The 12,042-nt window shown below is 35.8% G+C and overlaps 1 protein-coding gene across 2 annotated transcripts; it reads right to left on the minus strand.

The window, feature by feature from the left end:
- Nucleotides 1–1,055: 1,055 nt before the first annotated feature.
- Nucleotides 1,056–9,357, minus strand: LOC140150598 (uncharacterized). 2 transcript variants are annotated; one of them, XM_072172649.1, is made up of 6 exons: nucleotides 9,226–9,357; nucleotides 8,198–8,473; nucleotides 5,197–5,310; nucleotides 4,256–4,369; nucleotides 2,314–2,427; nucleotides 1,056–1,429 (listed from the first exon to the last, which is right to left on the minus strand). In XM_072172649.1, the coding sequence occupies exons 1-6, from the start codon at nucleotides 9,332–9,334 to the stop codon at nucleotides 1,239–1,241; spliced, it is 918 nt and encodes a 305-aa protein (XP_072028750.1). In that variant the 5' UTR covers nucleotides 9,335–9,357; the 3' UTR covers nucleotides 1,056–1,238. The 2 variants fall into 2 exon arrangements, with proteins under 2 accessions (XP_072028750.1, XP_072028751.1); XM_072172650.1 differs by lacking the exon at nucleotides 5,197–5,310.
- Nucleotides 9,358–12,042: the final 2,685 nt, after the last annotated feature.

Here is a 12,042-nt window from a genome sequence, read left to right on the forward strand (position 1 = left end):
TACCCCACCACCCTACCCCAAAGCCACCCTATTCGCCAACATTAAATCACCACCCATTGTTACCCCACAGCCTACTACCCTCCAGCAAATCTTGAAAGAGAACATTTAACATTGTTACATCAAGTGAGTTGGCTAAAGGTATTGGTTTTATTGAGAATAAAGGTATTGGTTTTAGCCCCTGGAGTGTATCTATCGTCTCATATAACACGATGTCGCCCGTGTTATATGAGACGATAGATATACGATAGCGGCTAAAAACAATACCTTATTCTCATTCTTAAACACTTCAATTCAAATAGAAATATCATAAGTATTATGTAACAAATTTTAATCAAATTAAATCCTACATTTTTAAAGGAACTAACTAGGGCTTAAAATCGATCAGTGCCGTTGTTGCTATGCGCCTCCGATTGGTTCAAGTAGCGAGCATGCATATTGCGTTGATGCACATACGCTGACCCGTGTGATATCGTGTCATATCACACGGGTAAGAACCAATGAGATTGCAGGAACATTCTCAAGTGTTTAAGAATTCATTATATTGTTATACTTACTGTTTTGGCAGAGAGTTCCATCAAATCCAGGGCTGTCACCATGGGGGTGTCATACCCCCAGCCCTAAAAAAGGAAAGAGAGAAAGGAAGAAGGAGAGGGAGAGAGAAGGGGAGAGTGGGGGAGGGAGAACTAAGGGGAGAGAGATGGGAGAGAGAGGGAAAGCGGGGGAGGAGAGAGTATGAGATGTGTCTCTCACATCGTGTGAGAGAGAGGGTGAAAACTACAATAAACCACATATATTGGGCCTACAAGAATGTTGGCAAGGCGCGTCGAGGCGATGTCGTCCGCGTCCGTAATAAGTGCATGGCAGACTCATGATAAATTCTGCATTGAAAAAGTTGTTGTGACACTCTGATAGTGTTTATAGCTACATGCATGTATGTGATTATCAATAATGCACACTGATACAGAGCGTGAAAATGTACCCCCCCCCCCCCTCTAACGTACAGCAAATTGTACATGCATGGGAGCTGCCATTGGGGTGGGGCTGCCTGGAGACCACAGAATGCACCCAGGATTGCTTTCTAGGCGATGCTGGACACATACAATGAGCAGTGATGAGTGAATAAGACATAAGTGCAATGGATGCTTGGTAGTGTTCAAGCCCTTCCAGGATACTAAATGGCTGAGTTGTGGCAGTTTGCATAGCATTACCTACTGCTGAAATGACTGGCTAGCCATATATTATAGGTCCACGAGATTAGTATTACATACTCTCACCTGATACCAATATTCTGACTTACTTGTAGTATTACTTGTCCCACAGTGAGTGCCAGTAAACCCTGCCAAACACACACATGTATAATTTCCTTCTATCTGTGTAATACACTCCCCACCATTCTGACATGGATTCACTGGATCACAGTTACTGACAGCTGAGTGAAGAGGGAAACAATAGTTGCAAGAATATATTGCAAATTAATCTAGCTACTCATTTTAATAAACAGGACAATATGATGTAATCAAGCTAAGTGAGACCTTTGTAGCTAACAGGCCCATACACAGGAATTTTTTTTGGGGGGGAAGTGCTTTTTTCTGGTGCGGTGGGAGGAATTTTGTGAAAAGTGGACCTTCTCCCCAAAGTGTTGACCTTTTTGATCAAAAAACCCTAAAAATGTTTTTTGCTTGATATGCTTGCAAATTGGATTTTTTTAGGACTTTTTTATATACTTTTGCATTTTTTTGGGGTGTGTGGGTGAAGCCGCACCCCAACCCCTTTGCGTAAGGCCTGATCGTTAAAACTGATTGAGATACCAGACAAATATTTCGTCAACTTGAAAGTTTATGTCATAATTAAGGTCCTTAGCTACTCATTTTAATAAACAGAAAAGTATGATGTAATCAAGCTAAATCAGGTACTTTTAACAGGCCCATACGCAGGATTTTGTTGTAAAATTGGATTTCTTTGTAAATTCTAACCACATACTTTCTTCCACTTTGCAATTCAAAGCCAGACACATTCTTCCATTTCTTTCATTACGTTTTGTTACCTGGAGAGATTTAATCATGTCTCACCTCCTTTTTCAACCAAATCGACGGTAATAACTCTTGTTGTGAGGGATCAACATTTTTAAAACCACAAATTGCCTCAGGCAAAACTCACATCCTGGGAACGAAATACCACACAAGGTTATTTTATGTAACTCATTGACCCATGTGTGCCATATACTGCCTCTAACTATAATGACAGCCTGGTGATGTGGTCAACTCATTGAAAGATAACCAACTTCAGGTAGTGAAACTTAATGTTGTAACTTACCTGATTCACAATGTGTACCTGTAAATCCTGTCGGACACTGACAAGTATATGTGTTTACTCCATATGCGCAAACACCTCCGTTCTTACATGGGTTGGGCTGACAATCATTTATATCTAGATAAATACAAAATGAAATTTATTTCTTAGTGGAAGTTTAGTTCAATTCCTTTCAATCACAGAAAATGTACACTGTACACTTATATATAAATTGCATATTCATCTAAAAAAAATGACATGTTAAGGCTGTATAAAATTAATTTTTTGCTTCTTGTCCCTACCTGCGTGGTTTTCTGGAGTTGATACATTAATTGTCTTTTTTGATTTTCAATTATACCTTTTAATTTTAAAGCTCCAGCAATTCATTATGATGATAAAAAGGTTAAGTATCATGAATCACTTTAAAGATGTTTTTGTAGTATTCCACCCCTCAGAACCTTAAAATAAAAAGTACCATATAACTTTCCAAGAATGCACTGAAAAAGGATTACAACTGCTAGCAATGCCAATTTTACATTGAAACAAAAACAAAAAAATCTCAAGCCCTCATCAATTCATGAAAACCCTCCGGACGAGAATGAAAATGATTCGGCATACAATTATTGCACATTACTTCCTTCAAGTCTTTCTTTACAATACAATATACAATACAACCAAGCATAGCACTTTCCATACACCCGCTATGGAAGGCATGACCTTAATCTCCCATACAGGGGGAGTAGATTTCAAATGCACTGCTCAAAAAAAGTAGTGTTACACAATAAAAATTGTGGTGACTTAAAACAATCAAAAAGGTATTGATCAAATCAATAAACTCGTTGAATGCAGCATTTCAAACTGCACATTTTGACACCTCATTTGTTGCTCTGTGATCTTGTTGAAAAAAGTTACAAGCATCTCAATGGTAAAAGGTCGGGTTATAAAAGTTGCAGTAGCCCCTATACGAAAGTGCAAGCCAATAAACTTTCTTCACTCAGTTATAAATTTTATTGAATCTGTTTATTTCAATCTCATGCTACTCTTGTTTTTAAAGATTCATGCAGTTTAATTTAGTTGATCCTTCAATAATAATAACCAATAAATAACAGTTGAACTATTATAATCCCTATTCAATCCTGTGTATGGCAGGAAACTAATTGGCCCATTACTTAGAATACCAATTTGTCAAAAATATCAAGGTATCATTAACAAAATTATCCATATCTTGACAAGTATTGATGCTATTTATATAATTTTGGTATCATTTTAAAGCTTACTGTCTAGTGCTTACATTTTTAATCAAATCACGAAATGTAAAAAATGTGACTTGTTCCTGGTTTTGTCAGAGCGGGTCACATATGTGCATGTTGCAACTCAAAAACAATGCTAGCTTATATAAAATTTGATTCCTTGCACGTATATAACTAATAATTCATTATAGCATACATATTAATTGGGAATTTAATTGCAGAGATTGGTAATAACTTTAAAAAGGAGTATTTTGTGATTCTAGCATCCTTTTTTTATGACATTTTTCAGTAGATATCCACGAAAAAAACCTATTCCCAAAATTTCAGTTGATTCTGATTTTGCGTTCGCGAGTTATGCATGATTATGTGTATTACACTGCTCCATAGACAATGCGTTGCAATTTCGTTCTGGTGCACCAGAACGAAATTCAAATTTCATGATATCTTTGCTAAACGAATTAATCTGCAAGAAATATTTTGTACATAAACATTATGTAGCCAGAGGTTTCCAGTGATATAAAAATCTCTCAACTTTTTTTGAGAAAAGTGGGGGGATGAGGCTGTGGATCACAAAATGCCCTTTTAACTCATGAATAGCATATGAACTATATTTAAAGTCAGAAATGGTTCAAAATAATTTGTAACATCATGCTACTTATGACTGGACAGCATCATATCTGTACATTTTAAATAATTAATGTGGGGTAAATGCTTACTTGTATAGCAGTTAATACCCGTGAACCCTGGTAGACATGTACAAGTGTAAGTGTTGATTCCATCATTACAGAGTCCTCCATTCTGGCATGGATTGAGAATGCAATCATCCACATCTACAAAAATTAAGTTTATAAAATCAAAAGGTACTTTTAAGATTGTTGTTTTCCAATAAAATGATATTGCCCTAGTTATAAGGCCAAATAAACCATAGCAGGTCAAAAAAGTCAAATGCAAAATGTGTTTTTTTATTTTTTTTTATAATCCATATCTTCAAATGAAAAAAAACCCTTTCTTGCTGCAAATTGGAATGGGAATTTACAGTGGGTCTCTCCAACACACACAAAAAAATTATATTTCTTCATATTCAAGAATATTTATGATCCCCTTTCAACCTGTAGATTAAAAAAGGTATTTAAAAAATGTGATATTTTCTCCAGTAGTTTTTCACTACGATCGTTTGTTGTGTGATGTGTAAATGTTTACTCCAGTAGTGTTTTATATTATTTTTTGTGATTTTTTGTTTTGGTTTTTTGAAAAAAAAAAAATTTCTAATGCACAAAATAAACTGTTAAAAACCTAATGCGCGCTACAGGAAACAAACTTTTTTTTTTTGCCCTAGTGCAGAATTCTTTCAGGTGGTAGTAATGTAGTAATTGCTTCAAAGAAGATATAGAAAATACTTGTTTTACCTGTTTTCTAAAATAAGCGAGGTAATTGTTTTAAGTTTAAATTGGAGAAATTAAAAATGACAACTTCATCCATCTCTTTGATTGCTTTAGACAAACCCACTTTTTTGCACTTACATTTACAGCTTTGATGGAAGAGCATGCCACCTTAGCTAAGAAAGTAAGTGCACAAATTTGGATTTCTCTATTTAAAAAAAAGCATCAAACAAGTGAAATAATCCTGGAGAAGCTTACAACTTCCTAATAATCCTTACTTGTTTCACAATTTGTCCCCTCAAAGCCAGTAGCACATGCGCATGTATAGGTGTCAAGTCCATCAGTACAGGTACCACCATTAAGACATGGGATCACACCACAATCATTAGCATCTGCAAAGATTTCATATGGAATTTGTTTTATTTAAGAACTTTATACGTAACCAGAAATTTAACTTCAACATTTATTGTGGAGTGCGTCAAGCTGAATTAAGTTACTTCCTCAAGTTTATAAGGAATGATTAATGCAGCAGATTCATTCTATAGTTATTAGGTGGAGTTAGGGGGTGATACGAACTCTGAGACTAGATGTAATCCATATCACCCCCTCAACCGAACCTAATAATGATTTGGTCATACCGTACAAATGATCACACATAACAAGAAAAAATATCCACAGGCATAATTCTGGGCTGGAACACTTTTACTCAAACCTGTCTATCCGATAATCCTTGCTAAAGTAATTCATTCTCCAATAAAGAGCTCAACCAGCCCGGTTATCTTACGCACCAACTCAACTCTGCTTACACCACTGAAACACACTTTTCGCTGAAATTTTGTTCAGAAACGCTCCACGGTTTTTTTCCAATTATTTGGAGTAGCAAGGCAGAAATTTATTCAGGCATCTTGTTCTTACATCTGTAAAATTCTTCAGTGGTGTGACCAAAGATTTTATAAAAACAGATGGCATGTCAAAAGATGAGCTGAAAGGCTATCTAGATTTAATGAGCTGCCACACCCTTCAGGGTGCACAATAGTAATTAATTTCCCTATACTTTGTGTACAAAATGGCCTCTATTCAAATGGCTCTACCTACCTTACGAAGCGACTCAATTTTTCAAAGTGATGTTTTCCTGACTGACAAACATACAAGCAAGTAAACAAACTAAATTAAATATATTGGTGACCATTGAATTTTCGAGCTACCGGACCACGAATGCAATACACTTTTTTCACCCAATTTTCAAAATAGAAGCACTTGTGATTTTACCTAGAAGCAGCCGGTTTAAGAAATACATGAAAAATCTGAATAAAAGCCCAGAATCTTTTCCAATCTTGGTAGATGCTTAGATTCAAGCCTACATTTATTACCTGGCACAAATTTTTCCCAAAATCTGCACAATTTTTTGGTTTTTAATATTGATTTATAGTTGGTTAACTTTTACCGAAATGTAAAAACACCGCAGATCAGGACGGAATCCCACAAGAGACATTATTTGGTGATGTGAAATCTTCACGGACCTCAAGATGTTTGATTTTATAATTTCCTAAGAGTTTTAATATTAATTAACATTATATAACTTCACTTTGAGTGACCGATCACAAGTTGACATTTTTGGGGCCAAATTCAACTTGGCGCCAAATTCAAATAATGTGCTATCTACTGTAGATAGCACATGTAATGGAACAAATTAAAATCAATTTATTTTGAAAATGTTGATCCCAATATGTAGGCCTATAATGTCTGAGACATGAAGTTAATTTGGTAATGCACGCAAACAAACAAACATAAAGGCTGCTGGAGCTCATGACACGGGCCTTGGATCAGGTAAACTTACCTTATGTGTGTGTAGAAGGGGGGGTAGGCAGGCTAAACTTATGACAGACAGCAAGACAGACACACAGATATGACAGAAGCAGCAGGGAAAACATGACCACAAAGGCAAATGCATGAATTATACAAGTGTTGAATTACATGGGTCTTTGATCATGTTGGTGAAATCATAAGCTTAGCCTAGCCACCCCCCCCAATCCAGGCAGTTACATAACAGTGCCACCATACCGATGTTTTCTCCATCTCCAATTTGGCTGCCTGTCATAATTAAGCTTAGCCTACCCTACACACACACACACCCACAAAAGGTAAGCTTACCTGTTCATGCATTGACCTAACAGTGCCTCTATACTGATATTTCTCCAAGTCTCCAATTTCGGGCCATAACTCACCTTAGCACTGATAGCCTAGTAGGCCTAAATGTTGCTTTTTTCTGCAATTTTAGCTATAAATTATATGAATTACAATCAAAAACACCTCATCAGTCAATATGCAAATGCTAATCAAAACTTGTTTGGCACAGGTCTAACTTTGCTGAATCAAAACGTCTTCCGTATAGGCTCACACACGTACTCTCGCTTGAGGGTGCACAATAGTAATTAATTTCCCTATACTTTGTGTACAAAATGGCCTCTATTCAAATGGCTCTACCTACCTTACGAAGCGACTCAATTTTTCAAAGTGATGTTTTCCTGACTGACAAACATACAAGCAAGTAAACAAACTAAATTAAATATATTGGTGACCATTGAATTTTCGAGCTACCGGACCACGAATGCAATACACTTTTTTCACCCAATTTTCAAAATAGAAGCACTTGTGATTTTACCTAGAAGCAGCCGGTTTAAGAAATACATGAAAAATCTGAATAAAAGCCCAGAATCTTTTCCAATCTTGGTAGATGCTTAGATTCAAGCCTACATTTATTACCTGGCACAAATTTTTCCCAAAATCTGCACAATTTTTTGGTTTTAATATTGATTTATAGTTGGTTAACTTTTACCGAAATGTAAAAACACCGCAGATCAGGACGGAATCCCACAAGAGACATTATTTGGTGATGTGAAATCTTCAGGTTCCCTTCCTGGATATGCAACTGTATTTTTCAAAACTGTTGGCAGTTTTATAAGCAGCCAATTATATAGACCACTGCATTATTATACATACACAAAGTAATAAACCTACATAATAAAACAAAACATAGAAGTTTACTTTAGGGACCGTTCACAAACACTTGAGGGGGGCTGATGCAAAAAGGGGCCCTTAAAAGTATTGAGGGGGGGGCTGAAAAAATGACCACAAAGACTTGGAAAATTGAGTTTATATGCTTTTTATGGAGTTGACCCATAATTTTCATGTCAAAAAGGGGGGGGGGGCAGAAATTTTTGACATTGGCATTAGGCTCCCCTAACAAGTGTTTGTGAATGGTCCCTTAGAATAAATTACCTAGGGGAATAACTGTAATATCTGCCGCCAAGTCGCTGAGTGTATCTGGCATCACCTGTGAGAATAACCCTAATTGGTATTCTTCATATTGTATTGGTCCATTTAGTGTATACCTTCTGGATGTTTTGTGCAATGTTGCATCCCTGCTACCAAACTTTGGTGACTCATAGTACAGGTAGTAGTTGTCATAGTTACCACCAACTGGTGGGTCCCATGTGATGGTCACCATATCTGGACTAGTCCAATGGATGATAACATTCTGTGGTGGATTAGGTACTGCAAGAAAATTAGGGAAACATACAAGAGGAACAATTATCATAAAAGTATTCAACAAAAGATAGCTTGCAAAAATCAGAATTGATATGGAAGACATAACCTATCTTCTACACAGTGAGTGTGAATTGCAAATGGGGTTACCTGAATGGGTGGCTCCATTTGAAATCTATACTCTCTGTGTGGGTCATGTCTTCATTAGGGGGGTGATAGATTTCAACTGGAATAACACAATCCTAGCTGTCAGATTTTTTGATGAAACAGCCCAACCCCACAGGCCTCAGCACACTATATATAACTAGAATTTCACAGTTCTTGGATTGTGTGGATCTCAGTGCAAAGCGTTGGCCGCAATGCCTCCACCTTGACACACATCATTTTAACTTGGAGTTGGAGGGAAAATCCACAAAACAAACAAAAATTACTTTTTGCAAATCTATGCAAATGAACTAACAAATTAGCATTTGTGACGAAAACCTTGTTGAAGACTGCTAATTGCCACCCCTCTACCAAATCACATCACTATATGCATTACCAGTTTGAGAAATTGGACGGAAGGAAATTTTCGCAAATTTATGCAAATGAGCTACCAAATTAGCAATGAAGTCATTTAGAACTAAATAATTCAGGATAAGGTACAGAACCCTGATCAGCATACATGAAGAACTAATCAGTCACACCCATGATCAGCTACCCAAGTTTCATGATAACACAAACAACAACATCAACAATAACAACATCAAAACAATACTTACAAGTGACAACATAAGTTGCTGTTGTTAAGTTGCCAACTTCTTGCACACCATTATTTGACACTACCGCATCTATCTCCACATGGTGTGCTATGCCTGTACTTAGTCCCATAAATCTATGGGAAGCGAGGGCAGCAGCAGCAGGTACATTAAACATCTGCACTGCAGACCCATCAGCAGGTGTGACGGTCACTCTGTAATGGGTCACTATTCTACCATCGTTAAATGTGGGTGGTCCATCAGCCCAGCTGATTTGGAATGAATTGGTGGTAACTGCATCTGCGTTAGCAGGAGGAAGCTCCGCTGAAAAATAATTAAAAAGATGTAAAAGGAACCCTTCTTAACCGTTTCCTTAATAAGACCTAAACATGTTTCCATGTTTAACAGACACAGTCAGTTCCTTGCTGTAATAATTCTTGCAGTGACCCATTAAAAACCAAAACAACTGGGTCTGAACATTGACAAACTTATTTTGGTAAATTTTGATTATATGTATTTAAATTTAGAATTCTTTAGGTAGAAACCCTGTTATGTTTGGATAATTATAAAGACTTTTCTATCATATAACATGTTCACATTTAAAAAACAAATTAAACAACGATTGTAATGTAATTTTGTACACTGCAAGCACAAAAATGTTTTTAAAATGTTATAAACATCATATGTGTTATGATTTGGGGCAAAACATTATGATAAATGTTGGGTTATTAAAAAAGGTCATGAAAACATTTTTAAAACACTTTATATGAAAAAATACTACCACAGCATTTTATAAAAATGTCAAAATGTTATTGTAAAATATTTTTTGGCAAACATTTTTGGAAAGTATTTTGTCAACAACATATAACATTGTTCCAGAATGTTTTACATAACGTTCTAAAATATGTTTTCAGAATGTTATTAAAACATATTATATCCTTTATATAACCCAACAATTGAATGATTTCTGTAAAAGGTTATGTATTTGCTGGGATACCATAAAAAAATCAAGGCTTCAGGTGTTGTAGTTGTGACAAAATTGAATACAATGATGGCGAACATCATTTAATTATTATGATCGATATATTAGTTGGACGAGTAGACAATGCCCATAACACTGTACGTACATGGTGTGTGGGAAGGTCATAACTAGGGACAATTGATTTGCGCAGAACTTTTTTTCCGCGCAATTGGCTATTTTTTTCCTATGGGCAGGGATACATGATTTGCACTGAAAAAAAAGTTCCGCGCAATTCCGCACAATTTGCTATTTTTTCCGTGCAAATCGCCTGTCCCTGGTCATAACACATCAAAAGGACCAAACCCTAAGTTTACAATTGACAGAGTGAAAAGTATTTGTGTCATATGTGCGCCCTGATATTAAATAGCAGTTTTCAATGCATGTTTTGTCTAATTTGTTCGGGTCAAAATTAAAAAGTGAAAACTAACATTTTATGGAAAAGAAATACAAATCTATTTTTATGGAAATGTTACAACGTGGCTTTAATTAATCACATAAATAAATAATTGTCATGTGCAAAATCTTAATACATACGTATGTCATCCGCTTGAAATACAAGTACTGCTGCCTCACTCTGTATTCCATTCCTTATTGTATACAATGCTAATGTGTAAGCAGAAGCATCAGGAACCAAATTATTCACATCAATAGTAGTCGTCCCAGCAGGTAGCTCCATCCTGATATAGGTCTTGGTTGCTGAATTTCCTGCTATTGGATATGCCCATATTACATAGGTGTCATTAGGTGTGGCTCCAGTAATGTCACTGATGCGGTATGTGGTAGCTGATGGCTGGGTTACGGTGCCACTTGGTTGTGGGGGTAAACCTGAATTGTAAATTGTATACGTAATCCATATGTCAGTTCGCTGTAGTTATATTGTACCAGAGCACCTCATGATTTGAGGAAATCAGAAATTTGTAAATGGCACAATGTCAATTTGGTCCAGTTATCGTGACAAAATATGTTGTGATTTCTGAAAATTGATCAAATTTCACATGGCCATGTGTGTCACTAGTTGGGCCTCTTTCGTGACATACTGTTTTCATAGCTGAAAACATCAATTTTGAGATGAATAGTTATACCTTTTTATGTACTAATTACAGGTATGTAAAAGTATACATTACTGGAAAGCATAAAGAACATAGATTACAATGACCCAAACCTAAAGTCAATATTCAGGGTGTACTAAAAGATATACAGATACAGGGTGTAACAATTAACTTTTTAATGATCATGCGGTGTAGTTTGGAATGCCTATTTCATTTCAGAAGTATTTTCCCAAACTGAAAGACCACAAAATCAAACAGCTTGAAAAGGCCAACCAGAAAATATATACATGTACTTTATATTAGGTGTGATGCTTGATTCTATGTACATTGTATACAGGGTGATAAAAATTTGCTTCATTCAACTTAATCAATTATTCAAAATGTTTAATTAGTGCTAATTAGATGATTAAATACTTTTAAATGACTGCTTTCAGTCATAGATAATCATTCCAAACCAGAAAGATTACAATATCTCTATAAGTACTTGCAATTCTGAAAATTGACTGTTTTATGTAGATGCCTATGGGAAAAGGCATGGACGAGCCTGTAAATGTAATCGTTAGTCTAATTAATGAGATGAAATTACAAAAAGTACATAATTATTTAGTTGCTTCAATTACTGATAAAAAATTGGTACTAAATAATCATGGATTTTAGTTTTCAACTAAACATGAAAGGGAAAAAAAGCATGTTATCAAATTGTTATGAACTTCTTCCATAGACTTTCTATGGTACCATGTCCTCACATAATTGATCATCAAATTAATTAGC

This window comes from Amphiura filiformis, chromosome 4, assembly GCF_039555335.1.
Source record: "Amphiura filiformis chromosome 4, Afil_fr2py, whole genome shotgun sequence".
In the NCBI taxonomy this organism is placed as follows: domain Eukaryota; kingdom Metazoa; phylum Echinodermata; class Ophiuroidea; order Amphilepidida; family Amphiuridae; genus Amphiura; species Amphiura filiformis.